We start from the raw sequence: 24,891 nt of genomic DNA on the forward strand, positions 1-24,891 counted from the left end.
CTGATTGAAAAGGCTTGTAAGGGAACAATTTGAGTATCTTCGGTCAAATAAGGTCTAATTTATGAGCATTTTTGACCAAGTTGTGGCCAAATAATAATGAAACATATAAAAAGGTAACACACTTTACAATTGCAAACTTCATAAACCTGCAGGCCCCTAACCCTGCACCCTATATACCCTAACCTACTATGAACTAAAGAAACAAATTAACTGAATAAACACACCCCTTCTCTCTCCATTTTCGATATATTTTCTAAAATAGAGGTTGTTTGCTCGACTAAGCACTTTAAGGGAAACCATACAGTTCATTATAAGACATATTGTAAGTTTTTTGCAATGAAAATAAATAAATTGTAATTACAGAAGAAAAAAAAGATAGGAAGATTTATAATTAGAAAAGGTGCACATCCTTTGGGAGTAAGAAACTGGCAGCATGGCAGGTGCTGTGTGGGTGCTGTGTGGGTGTTCTGCAAGGATATAAAGGGATAAGACAATGCCCGATAAATTGATGTAGATTCCCAAAAATGATACACAAAATTACCCTTCTGTAGATTACAATTAGTGGTTGAACGGCTCAATGAACTAACCAATCAAATTCAATAAAAGTCCCCAAAGTTGTAAAACCAACGAATAAGAAAACTTTCTAATAAAATTTTGGGGACTAGTGTAATAAACAGCTCAATGTCCCCTTCCTCCCTGGGGTGTTCTGGCAGGCCAGGGGTGTAATTGAAGGGTGCTGCACAATCTTAGGTGTGGGCCTTTTTTAAAATGCACCCACCTGCACAGTGATAATATATCAGAACTTTTAAAATATTAAAGTATTTATAAGCCAGATGTTTAATTATCATGCAATGATAAGTCTAATTTAATTGTTTTTTCTTAAAGTGGCTATCAAGTACTAACCCCCCCCCCCTTATTTTAGAAGTGAATTGCATATAGGGCAGGTAGTCCCCAAAGTTTTATAATAACGTTTTCTTATTTGTTATTATTTGATTTTTTATTGGTTGTTTCAATAAGTTGAGTGTCCAAACGTTTCAAACATTAATTGTAATCTACAGAGGTGGTAATTTTCAGTACATTCATTGGGGATGTACATCAATCTATCGGCCATTGTCTTATCCCGTTAGATTCCTGTTTTCTTGTAATTCTTTGTTTTTTCCAAAGTGTGTAGGAATATAATCATGCAGTATACTATAGGTGCATTCTTTTTCATATAATTTACATTTTTTTCATTTCTGTTGTTATATTCTTGTATGTGTATGTGTATATTTCTATAACTTAGAAATTTAAATAATAGATATATAATATCCGCTGGATTAGAACCGGTTCTCAGCCATTCTAAAAAAAATCATGTATAGCATCGTATTACAGACGATTTTTTATGAATATTAAAATAAAAATCATAAAATTAATACCTGATTTTTGTCAGCACCTCTGGGCTAACATAGCTGATTTAAATCTTAAAATTTTCATATTTTTATATTTGCAAAAAGCTGTCTATGATACGATTCTATATATAATTATTAAATGCAGAATTAAATTCATTGGACTGAACTGAAATAAAACTGAACCTAAAGTTTATAAACACATAATTTGTTTATATACATACATCAGGGGTAATTTTGTTTGTTATAATTGGGGTGTAATTAATTTATTTCTTTGGTCCTACTTTAAAAATAAATAGTTGGGAGGTGGGTGGGGTAATGAGCAGTCCACAAACTATAAGTGGGAATTTGCAACGAAAATATTAGAATTTGTGCTTGTTTTATGCATATTGCAATTTTTATTCATGTACCTACACACACTAGAGAGAAAGCATGAACAATGGATATACAACCCTAGATGGAAAGTGCCTATAAAAATTAGGGCATACAATACAAATAACCAATGATAGGCCAATAGTAATACAATAAATTACCTATCACAGGCAAGTATACATTTAATTTTTTAAGATTCCCTTAGATAGGCTATTATACCTATTAATACGTCCTACTTAAAAAGGAATTTAAAGCATGACGAAAATTAATAGCTTATGCTTATAATACAAGCGACGAAATTCAACTTTTTATTACTGACTTATCATGTATGGATTAAATAGTACAATATAAATGCCATTTAGGAAGATAGTTTGAACAAAGTTTAAACAATAATGTGGCCGGATTGTTCCAACATTGTTCTTATTGAATCCAAATTATGGGTCTACATATACTATATTTATGGCATCTACTCAAGGTGAACTGAAATTAGTTTCCGAATGTGAACACATTTTCCTAGGTGTTTCCCAATCCTATCTCAATATTTGCTACTAGCTAAAAAACCTTCAAACTTCCAAAAAAAAAAATCAAAATTTGAAAAATTAAAACTTTGAATGTATAATGTATAAATCGTTAATACATTCAAATTTTGATTTTTTTTGAAGTTTGAAGGTTTTTTAGCTAGTAGCAAATATTGAGATAGAATTGGGAAACACCTAGGAAAATGTGTTCACATTCGGAAACTAATTTCAGTTCATCCTACTCAATGGAGGGTTTCAAAGATGTCTTGGTAGAATTCTATCACTCTACATTTAAAGGCTGAATTGGACTGATAGTATAATGTGATATTATATCTTTCAACCACTTTAGTGTGTAATTTATGAGTATGTACATTTTGAACCAAGAGGTATAAGATTAAGCATAGCTATTTTTTGCATCGTATTAAAGACAGCTTTCCGCGGATATTATAATAGAAAGTTATAAGATTAAACCCAGTTTTGTTGACCCGATGGGCCGAAGGCCCAACCTAACAAAACTGGTATTTATTCTATGATTTTTATTTTAGTTAGGGTAAAAAAATTGTCTGTAATACGATGTTATACATGGTTTTTCATTACGGCTTAGAACCGGTTCAAATCCAGCGACTATAAAACGGTTTCGCAGCCATACTATTAAATTATTGAGTGGTTTGTAAAGGTAGCTCTATTGTTATGTTTCAGGGGTTCTAAAGGGTTAAGTCAATGGTCGATAAAATAAAGAACATCACCAATAATGGATGATACACAAAATTATCCCTTCTATAGATTAAAATTATTGGTTGACACTCAACTTAATGAGCCAACCAATCAGATTTCAATAACAGTCCTTAAAGTTGTTGAGCCAAATTAATAAGAAATCGTTATTGTAAAACTTTGGGGACTAGTGTAATAAACCTCACAATGTCCCCTCCATCCCTGGTTATGTTCACACTTTATATTATATTTATTCATGTAGGCACAAAATCAAGCAAATTCGGGTAATTTTGTTTTGGCAAGATTTCCGCGTTCAGTTTATTACGTTTCAAAATCAATAAAGATTAATACCCAAGCCAAGAGGGGCATTAAAGTGTATATTATATTAGTCCCCAAAGTTTAAAAACCACAATGTCTTATATTTGGGGTTAAAAGCCTTTATAACTTGATTTGTACAAGCTAGTAGTTTCCAAACTTTTTACCAATTATAATTTTAATTTACTGAAGGTTCATTTTTGGGGGTTCATATAAATTTATCATCCTTATTCTTATCCATTAAGTTCCTTGAAATCTCAAACGATACCTATATTTCTAGGCGCAGCAGTTAAGACTTCTAAATAAAAGCCTTGCAAAAAAGCGCTTGTCATGGGTTTATATTTTTTTTTACTTTTAGTAGAAACCAACTTTTTACCTATAACTCTAGATAATGTTTTTACTGTCCGAAGCAACCCTGACAAAATTTGGTATTCACATTTAGTAGGTATGAAATATTTATGCTATTAATATAAATTTTGCTCTACACTGAGTGTAATAATTTTACATTATATTTTATACTTAAAACAATGTAAAATATTCAAACAACAATGTTTAAAATATCCATGAGTAGCGAAGGAATGGACAAGATAAACAGACAAAGTGAGTTATAGACCTGATGTTTAGTGTTCATAACAAAGAAAAGAGAGAGAATATGCAAAATTCAAAGAAAATCACGAAACTTTAAACAAATAAAGTTTATGTCTCTTGAAGAACAAAACAATGTATATACTAAATGCGCATATATCGTAGGAATCTTCACTTAACATTTCAGCAGTCAATCTTCAATAGCAGTCAGAAAAAAAATTACATTTCCCCCAAAATGGGGGACGGACGGACAGCCAATGTTAATTATATAGTATATCGGTACTAAAAATAGTACTGTTTCAGAAACTATTAATTTAAAGCATAAATTGCATGATTTCACAGACAACCAACCCTTTGATTGCAGGACCTTTGTCTGGTAGTCCTAACTGTGATATGTAATGGTTTGCACCTTCCCCCTACTCTAACTGAAAAGGAGTTTTATGAAAAATGAAAATTATGTTTAGACTAAATAAATTACTATTTCCATTTTATTACATCCATTATTAGATTTAAATATAAAGAAATTTCTATTACCTGCATAAATATACATGATATCAATTCAGTTTTAGAATTCAGGGTAGATTGGAGCGATAATTCAAATCTTACATAGTTGTAGTCTTGTGTATTATGCAGCACATCACTGTTATGAAATCGTGATTTTTAAGACAAGACAAAAAACGTGAAAACTATTTATTAAAATAGAGAAGATAGACGGTTACTTTTGCCGGTGAGCAGTATGTATATAATTTATTTGGTCCTTCGGTCTGTCTGTCATTCAAATTGTAAGCATGTTCATATAGAAATTATCCAACACTACCCTATCCTGTATTATTTGCTGAATTTTGTAATAAACCTTATACTATATCATATACTAGCGGCTTCGCCCCTAGAGGTGATCGAAAAAAAGTTAAGGTGAAATTCGTTAAAAAAAATAAATAGGACCAAGGTTATCTCCTACAAAAAAAAAATGATGGGGATTTTTTGTTTTTTGGGGGTCTGGGGTGTCCCAACCCCCCCAAGAAAATAGCCTAAAACCACCACAGGACCAGTAGGTATATTCCCTGAAGAGTAGAATCCGATCGGTTTAGTGGTTACCGACATCTTAAGCTTCAGACGGACGGACGGACAGACGGACAGATATCAAGCTACTTTGTATTATAGATTGAGAGAAAATTGTCGTCGCTATTTCTTTATTTGTTCTTTTTTAATGTTTGCTTTTGATTATTTCTGTTTAATAGGATAATTATAAGGTTGTATATTATTGCTCTGCAATTTTACTTTTGCATCGAGAGAATTATCGTCGCTATTTCTATATTTGTTTTTTTTATGTTTGCTTTTGATTATTTCTGTTTAATAAGATAATTCAGAATGCATTGAGGGTTTTGATTGTTGGAGGTAATTTCCGGGGCTCGGCAGTCGCACGTCAGCCGCTTGTAATCCTCAGGGAAATCAACCTTTTACAGTGTTTAAAACAGCTGCAAGTATAAACCTGACCCAAATATATCAATATATCTTTTCAAACAAAATTACAAAGCATCCAAACTGGTTTCAATTTGAGGCTTAGACTTGGGTGACGCGCGGCTGTCGAGCCATGATATTTTTTTAAAGTTTAGAATAGAAATATGTCATGCATTAACTATTATTAGAATGTTTAGAATTATTGGTGGATAAGTTTTTACACTACTAGAGTGTTTATAAAACTTTGGATACAAGTTAAATTTACAGTCCAATGTCCCCTACCTCCCTGATTTATTAATCCATTTGATTTTCCATCAAACTATTTCAGATGGTATAATAATGAAGATGATATTATTACGTCTGTACCATGTGAAGAAGGTTGGAGTCTTCATTCCTGCCTTTCTCATGATTCTATACCTGGAGGGGGATTCTGGAGGCAATCAGGTCATCCTGGAGAAACCACCTGAAAAGGTAATCTATCTATGTATCTACCAATCCATCTGTTTATCTATCTATCTATCATACCTGCCTTCCAAATGATCTTATACCTGGAGGGGGATTCTGGAGGAAATCAAATCATCCTGGATAAAATACCTAAAAGGTAATTCTAACTATCTATCTATCAATCAATCTGGTTATCTATCTATCAATCATACCTGCTTTCCTCATGATTCTATACCTGGAGGGGGATTCTTCTGGAGGCAATCAGGTCATCATGGAGAAACCACCTGGAAAGGTAATCCATCTTTCTATAAATCCATCTGTTTATCTATCTATTAATATTAATTATGATTCTATACCTCGAAGGCCATTCTGAAAAAATCCTGAATTCCTTATATCTATTTGCCTATCCTCCTGTTTTCATTGCTCTACCTATATGTTGAGTAACAATAATCTACATATAATTTGTATCTATTTATCTACAAAATTCTTAATACCTAAAAGTAATTAATTTCTCTATTTTTCCTTGTGTATACCATCACACACACATGCACACACACACACACACACACACACACACACACACACACACACACACACACACACACACACACACACACACACACACACACATACACACACATATCCATAAATATTCTAGCATTGCACACGTTATGCATTAGATCTATATGCATTACAAATACAGGGTGTCCATAAATAAGTTAAACATTTTTTTTTTAAATGGATTCTTTTGTAAACATACATCACGCCAGGCTACAATTGAATCAAGACAAAAGTAAGTGCCGAGCTCTGGGACCTATGTATGGTGAAATTAGACATAAAACCATTAAATAAAACATTATTCTAGGTAAAACCAAAACTCAGTGGGGTCTTTTAGAGAAAATTAGATTTGAAAATTTAAAGTTCAATTTTCATCCCCTAGGAGTTACCGCATAATCATGACAAGAAAAGCAAAGATTATATATTTAAAATTTTGAACAACTTTGCTTTAATGAAGTCTTTCATAAACCTCTCTATATATGATTTATTTAAGGCTGAATTTCCGTGACCTTAGCAGAGCAATTGATAAAAATGGAAATTAATTAATTAATTAACTCCCTTCAGGAGTGGTTTTATGAAAAACTTTATAAAAGCAAACTTGTTCAAAACTTTAAATAAATAATCTTTGCTTTTCTTGTCATGATTATGCGGTAGCTCCTAGAGGATGAAAAGTGATCTTAGAATTTTCAAATCTTATTTTCTCAAAAAGACCCCACTGAAATATTTTGGTTTTACCTTGAATCATTATGGTTTTATGTCTAATTTCACCATACATATGTAGGTCCCAGAGCTCGGCATTTACTTTTGTCTTGATTAAATTGTAGCCTGGCGTGACCTAAACCTTATAATATTAGAACATGCAAAACTGTCTAAAAGCCATTCTGATTTTTTTTAAATATCTCCTTTTTTACAGTTAGCTTCAAAATTTTATGTAGATAATATATTATACCTTGAGGATAAAGGTTCGAAAACAAGCAAAAAATATACAAAAAAAAATAGTATTTATTAGTGTACACCCTGTGCCTAACTCTGTTGGGATCAATAATGAATTGAATATCCATCTAAATCACCAATTTGTCTGTTCTGTTCTCTTCTTATAGAGTATGCATTCATATACATACATAAGTAATCATAAAACAAGAATGACAACTTCCTTAACAGCCAAAATTAACATACCAGATGGTAATATAAATTAATATTCTCTCGATCAGTCCTTCCAATCTAAAGAAAAGAGGGAGAGGGGACAATGGGCTGTTTATTACACTAGTCCTCAAAGTTATGTAATAACTTTTTCTTATTCGCTGGTTTAACAACTTTGGTGAATTTTGATTGGTTGGTTTATTTAGTTGAGTGTTCCAACGTTTCAACCAATAATATTACGCTTCTGAATTTTAAATTATGGATTTTGGGTATTATCATTTGGGATGTACGTCGGCCATTGTCTTATCCCTTAGTTTCCTGTCTTAAAGACACTTTCCAGCTAGACACGTGACAAATGTATATTGACAACACATTTTCTCGTATTCATTCGAATCCGGTGGATAGGAACCGGTTCTTATCCATACGAAAAAACTATGTCTAGCATCGTATTATATGCAGCTTTCTACGAATATAAAAATGTACAATCATAAGATTATAACCAGTTTTTTTAGCCGGTGACTTCGGCACCACGGGACTAATAAAACTAGTTTTAATTATATAATTGTACATTCTATATCCGCGGAAAGCCGTTTATAATACGATGCGAGAAATAACTATTATTTATCACATTAAAATATATCCAAAAATTTTCTTTGTACTGAATGTTTGAAAAGGACATACTTACATTTCAAGACTAAACTATGGAGATATTTCGCTTTTAAGACTGTGCCTAATTGTCCTGGGAATTACTATTCCGAAAATCAAACATCATGGATACACTGACTTTCTTAATTGTACCTAATTGTTACTGTAATTATCATGCCATGTTCAAAATTAATAGGAAAATTTTAATACGCCCGAATTAATCTTCAGGGCTATCCGTTACTACCAGTAAGGGAGGGGACAATGGATCAAATATTCAATTTTTAAGAGTCTCAGACTTTGGGTACTGGCTTAAAGGGAATGTGCACGAATTCAGCAGGTTATGACTGACTTTGGGTACTAGCGCATCAATGCCCCGCTAAATAGCTGAGTTAGTTTTGAATATAGCAGACAGAAAAATTTGTTATTGCTGGCTGGTTTTAACAAATATTTTTTCCTAAGAAAATGTCATTTTATGTATAAAAACTCTACTGTGGTATTTATGTATTAAACAATCTAAGAACCCCTTGAATTTAGATGGCAGTTTAAAATATATGAAAAGGGTTGACGAAGTTCTAATCAAGATTTTCTAGTGAAAGATTACAGAATGTTTACATCATTGTGATGTATTGGTAATTTGATTTTTAAGTAAATGTTTTTTTTGTTAGAACCAATTTTGTTCTAAATTATATTACCATGATCCCTTTACAATTTAGGTAAAATTTTCTTGATAAATCTGGTTTTCATTGCTTTTCAGCGAAAACTCTTAAATTGAATTAATTGCCCATCGTCCCCTCCCTTACTCCCAGGTTACTACCCTATTTATAGAAAAGCTTTACTTTTAAAAACAATTTAGTTGTTACATAGCTATGAAAAGCATACTATTTGGCAGGGGTCTAAAGGGATAAGACAATGGCTGATACATTGATGTACAATACATCCCTAAATGAAATACAAAATCACCCTTTTTGTAGATTAAAATAGGTGGTTGAAGCGTTCAAACACTCAACTTAATGAATCAACCTATCTAAATTCACTAAAGTCCCCAACTTTGTCCACAACGAATAAGAAAACGTTATTATAAAACTTTGGGGACTAGTGTGATAAACGGTCCATTGTCCCCCCCTCTCTTCCTGACTATTAGGAGTATAAAATTAGATAAAAGAACTTTTAACAGTATTTAAAAAGAAAATAATTCAATTTTTCTAAGACCCAAAAAGAAATTAAAATTAGATAAGAATAATCAGACAATTTAGTAGTTATTTATCGCATTGTATTATAGACACATATCCGCGGATATTAAAATGAAAATTATAAGATTAAAACAAATTTTGCTAGTTCCGAGTTGCCAAAGTCCCACTGGGCAAACAAAAATGGTATTATTATCACGATTTCTATTTTAATATTCGTGAAAAATTGTCAGTAATACAATGCTATACATGATGTTTTAGTATGGCTGAGAAACTGTTCTAATCCAGCGAAGAATCAAATCTGTTCGGCGGTTAGCGAGATTCTTCGGGACAGAGAGACAGACATCACATTACTTTATTATAAGGATGATAGTAAAATAGAAAATAAGTTTACTGAGATACCTGACCCTAAATACATATCTAAACAAGGATGACAACATCCATAAAAGCGAAGCACTGAAACGGTAGGACAAACGGACATTGACACTTATATAGTGTCAGAACTGAATAATCAGAATATAAATGTATAAGAGTCGAAGCAAAATTATAAGTAAATTTGTTGAAAAACTGCTTTATACAGGATAATGTTTATGGACATACTTACATATTTAGAATACTTAGAATTGCTTTGCTTATAACATTATACTTTGTTGTCCCAGGAATCAATATACCAAAAATCAGATCAATCGGATGATTAGATCACATAAAAATTTGTTGTTAAAAAAGTAAAAAAATCAACATGTTTAAAATGGACGCACGGAAATTTTGGTAATGATTATAGAGTTGCTACGCTTTCTAAATCGTACCTAACTACTAAAGGAATCACCATGCAAAATTTGAAATCGATAGGACAGTTCTAACATGCATAAATTAACGAAAAAAGCTATCCGTTACGGACGGACGGACCTACCCTAATTATAGAAAAGCTTCGCTTGTAAAAATTACAATATGAATGGATATATTATTACATGGATCTTACACCAGATTTTCATATTTTCTTTTGAGTGAAACTCGTAGAGTGCTTTAATAACGATATCCCCATTCACACCCTTTTACCCCACCCATCCCCCCATCCTACTTAATGAAAGAACTGACCATAAATAACAAGGGAAATGGCAACCTAAATTGACAACAATTTTCCCCTGTCATAATATCCATCTATATTGTATATCCATTAATATAATAAGTGCAGAAACAGGAAAAAGTCTCTCCAATTCTGAGTATTTCCTTATTGGAAGCGATACTTCTTTATAATAAGTAGCATACGTCTGTTTTAGTGCTAGAAAAGTGGTTGGCCTATTCTCCTGGAAATTAGCCTAAAACCTGCCTATACTAAGCTTAACTAAAACGAGTGTAATTACCATTTATAAGATATAACTGCTATACCAAATAAACATAATTGTAGGATAAACGCCTTAAAGTAAAAGGATGTTTGTACCGAAGGATCTCGCTAACCGCTAAACCGATCGGGTTCTCCTTAACAGGGTAGCTTCCTATAGGTCCCAGGTAGGTTTATAACTATTTATGGGGAGTGCACCACCACCATCCATAAATCGCCCCCAAAAAATTTACCTTTTTCTTTAAAAAAAAGGGTTATCAAATTTAACTCCCCCTTCTCATGTGTCCCTAAAGGCCCCATGGCTAATAGATGACTTTGGTTATTAGGCATAATTTTTCCTTAAGATATGTAAACAAAAGGAAAATAGGGATGTATTTTTTCCTTATTTGTATGCAGTATTCCTTTTAATAAGTTAGATTAGGGAATGGTTTCATGATTGTTTTATTTACAACATCACAATAGAATTCATATAAAATTGTTATAAAACTGTTAAAGAATGATTTTGGAAAGAATATTATAGGTTCTCAGGGAGGGAGGGGACATTGGGCTGTTTATTACACTAGTGCCCAAAGGTTTACAACATTGTTTTCTTATTTTTGGCCTAATGACTTTGGGGACTTTAATTGAACTAGTTCATTAAGTTGAGTGTCCAAACGTTTCAATCACTAATTATAATCTACAGAAAGGGTGATTTTTTGTGTCATCATTGGGGATGTACATTAATTATCGGGCATTGTTCTTTCCCCCTAGATCCCTGATAGGTTCTACTTTGAATGGTCGAAAACTTTGATAACTTTTCTTCATTTCGTGATTCGGATATATATATGTATGTACATATAATCAATAGGAGTAGATTAGAGTACAATTTAGAGGCGTTTTCTCACTAAGTGGCTTATTGAGCACGGAAACCCCAACTCCTATTTTCTTTAATAAATTGAAAATGTGAGTGGGGGCTAGTTTTTTCGTCTGTTTATTTATAACTTTAGGTCAGGTTATGTAAAATTTTGTAGTGGGTAGCCCCGCCTGGTTAGGGTACTGCAGGTATAGGCCTGGCAGGATATCTGGTTCCGGCAGGATATCTGGCCAAAGTTCTATATCCGGCAAATTACCGGATATCCGGCCGGATAACCGGATATCCGGCGTCAAAAATCAGCCGGATATCGTGTAACCGGATATTAAAAATATCCGGTATCCGGCCGGATATTGAAAATGGCCGGATAACCGGCCAAACTGGATAACCGGCCCAACCCTAATAAATAGGTAGGTTTTTACATAATCAATAGTAGATACTTAGTAATACTAATGCAGAAAATACGCTTATCATGAAAAAAAAAAAAAAACTTTTATTAAAAAAGGTAAAATTTTGCTAGAAAGTTATCAATTTGTTATTTGACTCTATGACAATGTTTAAATATTTACATATTGATCATATTTTTTAATATTCAATAGATAAATGTTAAAATTAACAGGGATCCAAAGGGATAAGACAATGGCCGAAAAATTTATGAAATCTTGCCTGTTTGTATGGTCAAATGCACTTTAAACAACTAACCCTTTGATTGCACGATCTTTGTTTTTAAGTTCTAACTGCGCCTATTTTGGGCCAATGGATTCCCTAGATACCAACTATTTATGTCACCTGACATTGCAGCAGTAGGAACAATTTAACATCTGTAGTTATAGACTGAGATTCAAACCTATCACCTTCCCAACAACGAGCGGATGCGCTACGTCGCGGGTTAGACAAACAGAAAAATAAAATTCATGAATATTTTACTTCTCATACAAAAACCAATGAAAAAGGGTCATAGACAAAATTCACAAGAATTATAATGCACAAGGAAAATTAAATACAAAAATATTTGCTCAAAACATAGATAGATAAGTATTTAATGAATAATAAAAGACCAAAAAAATCCGGGAACATTAATTAGTAATTGGAAGATTTATTTATTAAAGTTTACTACTTTTTTTTCTAAAAATATAAATAATTTTAATTCGCCGTCAATTTAGCTCATTTATTGGCCAGTTCATACATCCAGTAGGAGGAGAGGGGAAGGGGATAAAGGGGGTTGAACGAACTAACCAATAAATGATGTCCATGTAAGCAACCTTAATTGACGAAAAATTTTCCCCTGTCATAATATCCACGTATATTCTATATTCATTTTAATTTTGTGATTTTATATCAATGTGAATATTGAATGAAATAGAGAAAGAATGCAATAAGATAATTAAAATATAAAAATTGTGGGCCGCGCCCATGAATTAAAGGTTAGGCAAGGGGTTAGGGCCAAGAGGGTTAATTAAACTTTTAATTCCAGCAATTATGATTGGGTTATATGCTCTTCTTCAGAGCATTGTAATTGAGTTTATAACATTAGATTATTATTTTTTTTGTTTGTTTTTTTATTTTGCCATTATAGAATTTTTTTAAGAAGCAAAAACCTAAAAATTTTAAAATGAAATTAAAATAACTTATTTTAAATTATTACATCCTGTAAACAGGACAATTTCATGATCATTAAAAAAAGTTTTAAAACTAAATCCATTACGCCTTAAATTTATGTTTGATCCCTTTAGTCTATCTTTCTATTGGATATTATGCACATCAATGTATTACAAAATTTCATAAGCAGACTTAATTTATAATCAGGAAATTGAAATTTTATAAAATTATTTTTAAGAATATTACGGAAGGTTTTTATAATAATCAAAATTAAATATGAAAGAATATTATGTACAGCTTCTATTTTAGTTAAGCGACTACGCCTCTAGAGGACTTAAAAGGAGAACCATATCGGTTCAGTGGTTACCAAGATCCTACCGGTACACACAGACAGAAAGACATTCTGTTCCTTTCATTTTATTATAAACTTATCTTTTTAGTCTATACCAATAATTTATTTTAATACTAGAGGCCTCTAGTGGCACTTTAAATGTTTTTTTTGTTCAAGTCTCTACGATACCTCTTTATGTTGCATGCGTTTCATTCTCTCAAATACTTAAATTTTGTTCGATTTTTCTTATTTTTCTTGGGAGGGTGGTGGTACCCTCCCCCAAAATAGTTATAAACCTTTCCGGGCCTATGAGAAGCTACCCTGTTAAGGAGAACCCGTTCGGTTCAGCGGTTAGCGAGATCCTTCGGCACACACACACAGACAAACACACATCCTGTTAATTTATTATAAGGATTTAGAAAAGTACCATAATGTAATAGTTAAAAATTAAAACTTGCTTACAAACAAACACAGTATCTTGATATTTAGAAATCAAAACAATGTAATAATTACTTTATTAATAAAACATCTAAAATTAATACAATAGTATGGGACAATTTTTCACAAATTTATCCTTATATTAGTCTGTCTATCTGTACTGAAGGATCTCACTAACCGCTCAACCGATATGGTCCTGGGAAGGTTTATTGCTATTTTTGGGGAGGGTATCATCACCCTCCCAATAAAAAATATTGAACTGTATCTATCTGTAAATTCAAGTTGTACCTAGTCTTATTTTGAATCTGAAATATTAAAAAGCACCTAAGAATGATTTCATGTAAAAATAGTCCAGTTTTATTATGTTTAAATTCGACCCAGTCTAATTATGTTTAAATTTGACCCAGTCTATTGTATATTCACAGTTATCCGTGTGCAAAGCAAAAGTGCAAATGTTGAACAATTGCTAGAGAACTGTAAACAAATTGCAGTTCCTATAGTCTCTTATCTACAGTATGGTCACAGTTCAAAATAAGGTCATAAAAGGTTCATATCTTAGTGTGATTATACTATAATTAACCAAGTCAAAAATCTTGCAAAAAAACAATACTAAACTAGATGGAAATGGGAGCAAAATAACAATATCTTTTTTGACATTTTAAAGATTATTTACAAATGAATCTAGAAACTTTAATTGCAAATAAAATGAAAGGAGGTCTTTCGGTTTATATTTGTTAAACTTTAGAATCTTTATTATTTTAATTAAAGCTTAATTTTAGTAAATTCTTTTTGCCAGTAGTGGCTAGGCCCCAAAAGGCCTCTAAAGAACCCACCCCCAAAATAGTTATACACCTCCCAGGACCTATGAAAAGCTTTACTTTAAAGCAGAACCATATAGGTTCAGTGGTTAGCGAGATCCTGGTACTTTTGTATAGGGATAGAGAAGGTTTTAATTGTTTTTAGTTTTTGCTGAAATATTCCGCAGATTTTGGCAAACGAGAAAGACAAGAAAAACCAAGGATGTAAAATTATCTAAGAACAGTGGCGTTCACAGAGTTTTAAAATTGATTGCTTATTTGGCGCGCGAAGCGAGTAAATTTTTTAGACAATCCACTTAATATTACTAAGGTTTTTCTTTTTTTTTGCCCACTGCATGTTTTAATGGCTTATTATTTATCAAAAGTAGGAACTCTCCAATTAAACACATAATTTTTTTTCATTTAAAAATCTTTAAAATATGCTACAAATTAAAAACGTCATGAATAAGTCCAAGAAGGTTTGTTAAAATGAAAAAAAGGTCAAAGCATAAAAAAGAAGACAAATAGAGAAAATTGAACAAGAAAAAAACATTAAAAAAGCTATGTAATATTATGATAACCTTTGCAAAATAAACTAGAAACCAATTTTAAATCTGACCATTCTAAATTCCTAATCTGAACACTTTACATTTGTTATGAATATAGAAAATGAGCTTCATTTAGGTCCTAGATTGTTTTTATTTTAAATTTAGGTAATGGGGTGGTTTTAGGCAACTTTTTCTCCCATGTTCTACCCCTTAAAAGAAAAAAAACCAAAGTCCTAAAGTCGCAGCCGTTAGTATTTTTTATTGGTATACATAATATTGAAATGGATATAAGAACATCGATACAATTTTATATAAATACTAATACTAATCAACTCTTTTAGGTAAAATTTGAATTAAAATACAAATTGAACAAAATAAAGAGCCTTAACAAAGTTCATCCAACATTGAGTGTGAGAAAGCGTTCTATGGTTTTCCATTCAACATCTCACAAGCTGTTTCTCTAAACATACAATTTCTTATAATCACTGTAAAACTCTAGGATTTGCAAGCATATGGCCCCACTGTGATGTTTTAAAGATAAAATTTAAAGACCCAAGTTTGTTGTTTTCTTTGCAACAAAGTAGAATGAAATGTTTTCTCCCATGCCAAATAATAATACGTATTACATTTCAATTTTTATTTTCTAGACGTGTAGGTGAGATAGATAAATAGATAAGTAAAGAGATAGATAGATGATTATTCATTTTTTAATCCATCTACTATTTAGCTATCTAGAATGTTTCAAATCCTGTTTGTTTAAAAAATCAATATTTCAACATATCTTTCTATCTTTTTAGATATATCAGTCTATCCATCTATCTATCTATATATATGTCTATCTATCTATGTACATATCAAAGAGTCTATTCATCTATCCATCTATCTGTTTATCTATATATCTATCTATCTATCTATTAATCTATCTATCTATCTATCTAATGTGACATATCCTGTGTGGTTAGCTGATGTTTCTGGATCCAACCATCTTTCTATCCATCCAATCATCTATTATGAAATCTATCTATCTATCTATTTAGAATGTGACATATCCTGTATGGTTAGCTGCTGACTCTGGAACAGAACGAAGACTGCCATCCTGTATTATTATAGGTAAATACAGACAGACGAACATTTCTTAATTATATAGTAGACTACGCTTTTAAAATGGAACTTTTTATAGTTCCTACAAAAATGACGTTATAATGGCCTACCATTGGTCAATGAACATGTATACTGGCCTGCCATTGGTAATTTATTCAGTGTATTGGCCTATTAGTGGTAATTTGTTTTTTGACGTCATTTTTTATATGCAAAACAAAGAGCTACTTTTTAATTTCTTATTTTTTAAAATTATATTTATAAGAATAAAATAAATTATGCTAGTTTTACTTTAAGTTATTGTTATCATTTATTATTAAAAAGGCCGATAACAAACAAAGCTTTGCCCTTTAAATTATAAGCTATTTATTGCAAAATCTATATTAGAATTTTTAAGAATCTTTAATTGATATCAAAGTTTGCACGTTGATTCCTGAAATAATTTTTAATCGCTACCAGAAAGTCCTACGTCCATTTCAAACATTTCAAATTATGTTTTACTTTTTGACAACAAATTTTTGTATGATATAATATTGTATCTTATTCTTGAAGCGAAGCATCTATATAATCAAGTCCTAAAAATGTATGTTTGTCCTTAAACATTAATCTGTACTTAACCAGTTTTTTTTAATTTTAAAATTTTGTTACGACTTTCATATACATTATTCTTATTATTGAGTTCTACCTACAAGTGTTAATAATCGTTTGTCCTGTCATTTCAGAGCTTCGCTTTTATGGATGTTGTCATCCTTGTTAGTTTAAAGTTCAGACATATTTCAAGGTAGAAAATAGGCAATAGTTAAATATAATGACATACCTTTTAGTTTTTAAATTCCCAAATATTAGAGTCCTTAATGAGGTATCTATAATACAAAGTAGAACGATGTCTGTCTGTCCGTCCGTCTGTCTTTCCGTCTGTCTATCCGTCTGTCCCTTAAGATCTCGGTAACCACTTAACCGATCGGATTCTACTCTTCAGGGTATATACCTATTGGTCCTGTGGTGGTTTTTAGCTATTTTCTTGGGAGATATTCTTGGTCCTTTTTTTTAGAAGATTTCCTTAGTCCTTCTTATTTTTTTTACTAATCTTTTTTTAACATCTATTGGGGCAAAGCCCCTAGAGGCTAGTGGCGAAGCCACTAGTGAGTAAAAATACAATTCATTTTAAGAGTACTTTACCATATCTTAATTTTTAATGAATCTCTCTGAAGTAAAAAATCTTCCAAATTTACTCCTTTGTCGTCTCAAATTTAAATTAAAACATAAGTAGACCAAAAGATACAAATTTTTAGCAAGGATGATAATGTTTCTGAGTAGCAAAGCTAGAAATATTTTCATTACGGAATAAGACAATGGACGATAAATTGACATCCACCTAAATAATGACGTTCGTACGTCACAGTTAGCTCTTTTTGTTAATGTAGTCATTTTGAAATTGCCCTATCGACTTTAAACTTTGGATGTTGATTCATGAAACACTTACAAAAACTCTACAACATTTTTCAGAAAGTCCTACGTCCATTTTAGTATGATTTAATTATCATGTGATTTTGGTACAATGATTCCTAGAACAACAAAATACAATAATTTAAGAGAAGCATCTCTATAATCAAAACTGTAAGTATGCCCTTGATTATGATCATGTATTTACGTGACACACAGAAAACTGTCCCGAATTTGTATTAATTTTGAGGAACAAGACTCCAGTGACGTCATATTTTTCTTTCCCGAAAAAGGGAAGGGGGGAAGAAAATCTCTTCAAAAGAGATGGGGAAAACCCCCTTTTCTCCCATCTCTTTTTTCTTCCCCCCTTCCCTTTTTTTTCTTTCCCCCTTCCCTTTTTCGGGAAAGAAAAATATGACGTAACTGGAGTCTTGTTCCTCAAAATTAATACAAATTCGGGACAGTTTTCTGTGTGTCATTTACGTAATTTTACAACAAGTTCATATTTACACAATTTTGTTCTAATAAACATTCTAATTATCAAGTTTTCATGTTAGTTTGTTCTACATTTTGATTTCAGGGCTTCGATTTTTTTTATGGATATTGTCATCCTTGTTAATGTTTGAAATGAATGGCAGGGGGGGGGGGTTGGCTAACAAAGATATATTTTTATGTTTGCAAAATTGCACATAAAATTTGCAATATATATTTGACCAGAGAGCCTGATACTGTGCCATATGGGTGCACCCGCGATGCTGCAAAATTTTGAATCATCATACCCTAACCTTATTTTATAATTATTTTTCAATGTTAAAATATTTAGAATTAATTGTACCATCTGTTGCAGAAATCATCATGCAAATTTTAAAACGAAAGGACGATTCTCACATACATACATTAATCCTAATTAATGTAAAACTTAGCTAAAATAATTTAAAAATATTAGCTAATCTTGATTTTAATGTTTGGTAGGATTGCAGTAACACTCCTGCCATGTGCAGTTTGATTTTCAGTTTTTTTTTGCTTTTTTCTTCGCAGGGGAAATTGTTTTATTGTTTTTTGTTCACAGTTCAAGCAAGGACAGAGATATTTATATTAAAACCTTTGGATCTACTGCAGTTCACGGTAAAATATTGCTGGTAACGAATATTGCCAAAAATCTATGAATTTTAAAGGCTGCTAGCGGCCAAACGGCTGAACGGACAGATCATGCTTGCACACTGTTTTAAGCGGCATAAGAAGGCCTACAAATAATCTGGAATAGCAATAATCAATAATGCATATTTATCTCGCAGTGCAGAGAAATGCGCGAAAAAGGCCCATTTTACGCGTTTTTTCTTCAGTCAAGCTTTCCCTGTGCATAATTGGATCTTGGCAATTCCAGATTATTTGTAGGCCTTTTTATACCGCTTAAAATGGTGTGCGGGTATGATCTGTACGTTCAGCCGTTTGGCAGCTAGCAGCCTTTAAAGTTCATGGATTTTTGGCAATATTCGTTTCCAGCAATATTTTACCGTGAACTGTAGTAGATCCAAACCTTTTTTTCATAATTCTCTTAATTTGATTCCTAGCACTATTAGACACCCTATTCTAAGTGTAGCCACTCTACAAATATATTACGGCCACGGATCTAGAAGGATAAGACAATGGATGATAAATTGATGTACATCCTCAATGAAGATATACAAAACAACCCCTTCTGAAGATTACAACTAATTAAACCAACCAATCTAAATTCAATAAAAGTCATTAAAGAAAACGTTATTGTAAAACTGTTAGTGTAATAAACAGCCCAATGTCCCCTCTCTGAATTACTGCAGTTAAAGATGTCTAATACAAGAATCTTGCGACAGATGAACAGGTGAAAGTATAAACAACTGATATGTTTGTCTGATTTTTTCGGCTGCGTTTTTGTGGATGTTGACAACCTTGTTTCATGGATAAATTAAGCAATGACATAATTGTAAACCATAATATAATGGATATAGAATATACGTGGATACTATGACATTGGAAAAATTGTGGTCAATTTAGTATGCTAACATGGATTTAACTTATTGGTCAGTTCTTTCATTCAGTAGGAGGGGTGGGGATGGGTTAAAGGGGGGAATCGTAAGCCAGCTTCAAGTTTAACTTTATTATAGTGCATGATAATCTGGTGTAAGATCCAAGTAATAATAAATCTATTATAATATTTACCACGTTCTCATAATAATTGTTTTATGAGGTTTAATTTTCAGTGAGGGATGGCACGTTGGACTGTAAATTATACTGGTACCCAAAGTATTATAAATCTAATGGGTTGGCTTAAAACTTTTGAATTATAAGTTGCAGCAGAGGAATTATTGTTTATCATAATTGGGGATGTACTTTAATCTATCGTCCATTGTCTTATCCCTTTACATCCCTGTCAATTTATAACTATATTTGATTATTATTTTTTCTTCATAGTTTTAACTTTATCAAAATTAAACGATTTTTTTATGACAATAATAAAACTATTCTAAACATCATTTGTATTTTTTTGACAAAAAATTAAATTTCATCAATATTTTTCTTGAATAGTTTTTTGGGGAAATTGTATTTTGATGACTTGCACAAATTTATTTTTGTTAAATTGCTGACAAATTATCCTTTTAGACTTTTTACATGTAAAAATTTATAAAAATAAATTGGTTTTAAGAATAATTAAAATTTTCATAGCATTATTTAATTTTTAGTAGTCTTTCTTGTAGGTCTGATACTTAATAATCTTTTAAACTATGTTTGACCCCTCCCCCCCCCCATTCTTTAGACTTTAAAATTTTTTTCACATCGTATTATAGACAGCTTCCCACGGATATTAAAATGAAAAAAGTTTAAACCACTCTTGTTAGCCCCAAAAGGTCGGAGGCTTGTACTAACAAAACTGGAATTTATTCGATTTATGATTTGCATCTTATTATTCGTGAAAAATTGTCTGTAATATAATGCTATACATGTTTTATCAGTATGACCAAAATTACAGTAATCAATTCATCGTAGCCGGACAAAGTGTCTCAAAAATCAGCCGAGTGACGTCATAAAAATGAGTGATTATTATTTTCTATTTTATGGGTTTTCTTTCCCACTTCTCCTCTCATCTCCCTCACATTTATGACGTCACATGGCTGATTTTTGAGACACTAATCTTCTATTAATAAATTTAGCTAATTTAGCCATGACATTGTGCAAAGTTATCATTCTTGTTTTTAATGTTTTTGTTTTAACAAAAGATAGAAGAGACTAAATTGTCTGAACTTATGCAAAATTTTAATGAATTAGATGTTTACACAAACCAGCTGTAAGCACCTCAAATTTTAGCCAGGAAAACAGCTTAGGTCAACTAAAGTTTATTAAGAATATATCAATATGGCTTCAAAACCGATTGATATCGGATGGATTAGAACCGGTTCTCAGTTATACTGAAAAATCATGAATAGTTTTATAGACAATTTTCCACGAATGTTAAATAAAAAATCATAAAATTAATACCAGTTTTCTTAGCCCGGCTAACAAAACTGGTTTTAATCTTATAATGTTTCATTTTAATGTCCGCGGAAAGCTGTCTTTAAAACAATGCGATAAATGACTATTCTTTGTTAAGGCCTGGTTAGAAAGGTTAGGGCTAGGTTTTTTTTGCTTTTGTGAGGCGTTAATTGGTTTGTAGAGGATTGGTTCAATAATTTTGGAAATAAAAATTTTTCAAATGAATTTTCAGAAAAGAATAGTTTATTAAAACATCATTTGTAGCTTTTAAAGAAATTAAAACTTAATAATAAAGACTTTATTATGGCTTGAAGTGATTTCTAAAGATGTTTAAATTCTAATATTAACAGTACAATTTTGTCTATGATTACTTAATTTTTTGCTGTTTTACCATTTTCACTAATGGATTTAGAATTAATCTTTTGTTTTACAAACAAGCAAGTCATAATATTAGGTCGTACAATAGAGTTAACTTAGAGTAATAGAACTTAAAGTAATAGAGCATAAGTATAAAAAGTATAAAATAATAGAAAATTTAGAGTAGTAGATTTAACTTAGACTAATAGAGTAAACCCTAGAGCAGTAGAGTGAACTTAAAGTAATAGAGTAAACTTAAAGTAATAGAGTAAACTTATAGTAATAGGGTAAACTAAGAGTAATAAAGTTAACTTAAAATAATAGGGTAAACTTAGAGTAATAGAGTAAACTTAGAGAAATAGAGTAAACTTAGAGTAGTAGAGTAAACTTAAAAGTAATAGGGAAAACATAGAGTAAGAGTAAACTTAAAGTAATACAGTAAGCTTAAAGTAATAGAGTAAACATAGAGTAAGAGTAAACTCAAAGTAATAGAGTAAATTTAAAGTAGTAGAGTAAACTTAGAGTTGTAGAGTGAATTAAAAGTAATAGAGTAAATTAAAAGTAATAGGGTAAATATAGAGTAATAGAATAACCTTAAAGTAATAGAGTAAACTTAAAGTAATATGGTAAACTTAAAGTAATATGGTAAACATTGGAAGGAATAAAAAATAAGGATGTCTATGCACCAAATAAGATAATCTTTTAATTTAATTCAAATTAGTATAACTAACATTTTTATGATTCAATATTTATTTGTTACTTAAAATAAAAAAGAATACTCAGTTTTCTAGTTTTCTCTTGTAAGGGTTGAGGTACCATCTCCTAAAATAGTTATAAACCTTCTACAAACCTATAAGAACCTAAGAGTACTATGTCGGTTCAGTGGTTAGCGAAATTATTCGCTACATACAGACAGACAAAAAACTTTTCCTATTCTAATTTTGGATAGGAAAATATTTTAAAATAGTCACAGAGACGAAAAGACAAACATAACAAATGTATTATTATAATTCCATTAATGAAAATAGAAATAGACTATACTCTATAATAAAAATTGTACTTTTCTCTCTCTCCAATTCTTGACAAACTTTTGATTAGTTTTGGTGACTCTAGGCAGATAAGGAAATGTAAATTTATAAATTATAACTCATAATTAAGTATAGAAATATTTTTATATTAGATATCCCTTAATAAGCCAACTTAATTAGTTTTTCTAAAGCGAAGTATTTCTACAATATGGAGCAGTCGGTACGTTAGCGCTGACCATTTATTTTGACATGTTAGAATTATCCTATTCATTTCAAACTTAAAATGACTTTTTCCAGTGACAGTATGCAGGAATCTAAAGGGATAAGACAATGGCCAAAGAATTGATGCACATCCCCAATGATGATTCACAAAATTACCTATTCTGTAGATTACAAATAAAAATTGTAAGTTAACGTTTGGACACTCAACATAATTAACCAACCAATCAAAATTCAATAAGGTCCCCAAAGCTGTTAAGCCAACGAATAAGAAAATGTTATCACAAGACTTTATTGACTAGTGTAATAAACAGCCCCCTCCTTCTCAGAACAGTATGACATAATTTAGAAAGCGTAGTAACTCTATAATAATCATTATCATGTAATTGATCTCTTAACTTGATTTGTGGAACCATGATTACTAGAACACTTAGGTAAACGCTATTCTAAAACCATATAAATATATATTTTATGCTCTTTATTTATTACTAGCGGTTACGACCCTAAAGGCCTCTAGGGGCACCTGAGGAGGGGAGAGTCGAATTTGATAACCCAATTTATTGTTTTAGATTTTAAAAGAAAAATTTTTTTTAATTTGGGGGGGGGGATTTTTTTATTTATTTTATTTTAGTTAAAAAAAAATTTCTGGGGGGTAATTTTTTTCTTGGTGATATCTCTTGGGAGGGTGGTGGTCCCTCCCCCAAAATAGTTATAAACCTTCCCGGGACCTATGAGAAGCTAACCTGTTAAGGAGAACCCATTCGGTTTAGCGGTTAGCGAGATCATTCGGTACAAACAACAGACATACAAATAGACAAACACACATGCTGTTACTTTATTATAAGGATTAACCTTTTTAATTATCCTTATATTCCATAAAAACTGAGACTTTTGTTTTCATAATTTTGGTTTAATAGGATGACGTCAACATTATGGTAGACAAATCTTTTTAGCTTAATTTGCATATTTTATCAATATTATTATATAATTCATTTCTAATAATATTTTCTATTTCAAATTAATTGATAACAAGAACAACGCTTTATTTATATAACTATAGAATAGTTATTATTTTTAGAACCAACTTTTATTTAACTTTCTAAAATATCAACAGGAACATTTAAAACAATTGATAAACCTTTTATTAGAGCTTTGCAACACTTTTTTTAGTGAGTTTTTTTTGTTTTGATGGTTAAGATTTCCAAAAACTGGTGAGTTTGTAGGTCTTGTGATGTTATTAGTCTATTTTTTAAGATGCTAGGGGCGCTGCTAATAGTATCCTTATACTAAAGTAACAGGATGTTTGTCTGTGTGTCTGTACCGAAGGATCTCGCCAACCGCTGAACTGATCGGGTTCTCCTGAGCAGGGTAGCTTCTCATAGGTCCCGGGAAGGTTTATAACTATTTTGGGGGAGGGTACCACCACCCTCCCAAGAGAAATCACAATAAAATTAAAATATTTCCGCCGCATAGTGTCGCTAGCGTAGTTGCGCTGCATAGAGGCATAAATTTAACAACTGATAACATAGACAAATTATTTCTCAAATTAGATATTTAAAAAAAAACATTTAAATGCCACTAGAGGCCTCTAGGGGCGTATCCGCTATAGTGAATTAAGAAAGTATGAAAATATTTAGTATTCAATCAATAGATTAAACACATATTAATAACATAATAATTTTCAGGTGTACGGAAGGGAGGTACAAGAGCACTTTTAGGTGAGTAGGCAATTTTAATAGAACAGCTACTCTATATTTAGAGTATGTTTGTACGTCCGAACAATTGACCATCAAGAAAGTTAACTAGATTTGATAGAGTTGGTAAGAGATTAGAGTAAAACACTAGAGGGAGAAAGGGTTGAATAACTGTATCTCCCCATCGCAACCGCCTTGTGAAAATCAACTAATGGTGTCGCTTATATTAACACAGACAAGTAGTAGAAAATAACTCAGAAGCAGACGAAAGAGGTCTTTGAAAAAGGAAGAGAGGTAGTTGTCTGTATATACATCTATACTATAG

General features: G+C 31.4%; 1 protein-coding gene across 1 annotated transcript in view; it reads left to right on the top strand.

The window, feature by feature from the left end:
• The first annotated feature begins 5,676 nt into the window (after positions 1-5,676).
• The window catches only part of LOC145331972 (heparan sulfate glucosamine 3-O-sulfotransferase 1-like), a 57,740-nt gene continuing 38,525 nt past the window's right edge, over positions 5,677-24,891 (top strand). The window contains exons 1-3 of the mRNA XM_080176851.1: positions 5,677-5,815; positions 16,258-16,330; positions 24,558-24,590. Of these exons, the coding sequence (XP_080032977.1) occupies positions 5,684-5,815; positions 16,258-16,330; positions 24,558-24,590 (238 nt within the window). The 5' untranslated portion in view covers positions 5,677-5,683. The remainder of the gene's footprint in view (positions 5,816-16,257; positions 16,331-24,557; positions 24,591-24,891) is intronic.

The sequence above is a fragment of the Acartia tonsa genome, chromosome 1 (assembly GCF_053477335.1).
Source record: "Acartia tonsa isolate MP-2025a chromosome 1, ASM5347733v1, whole genome shotgun sequence".
Taxonomy (NCBI): Eukaryota; Metazoa; Arthropoda; class Copepoda; order Calanoida; family Acartiidae; genus Acartia; species Acartia tonsa.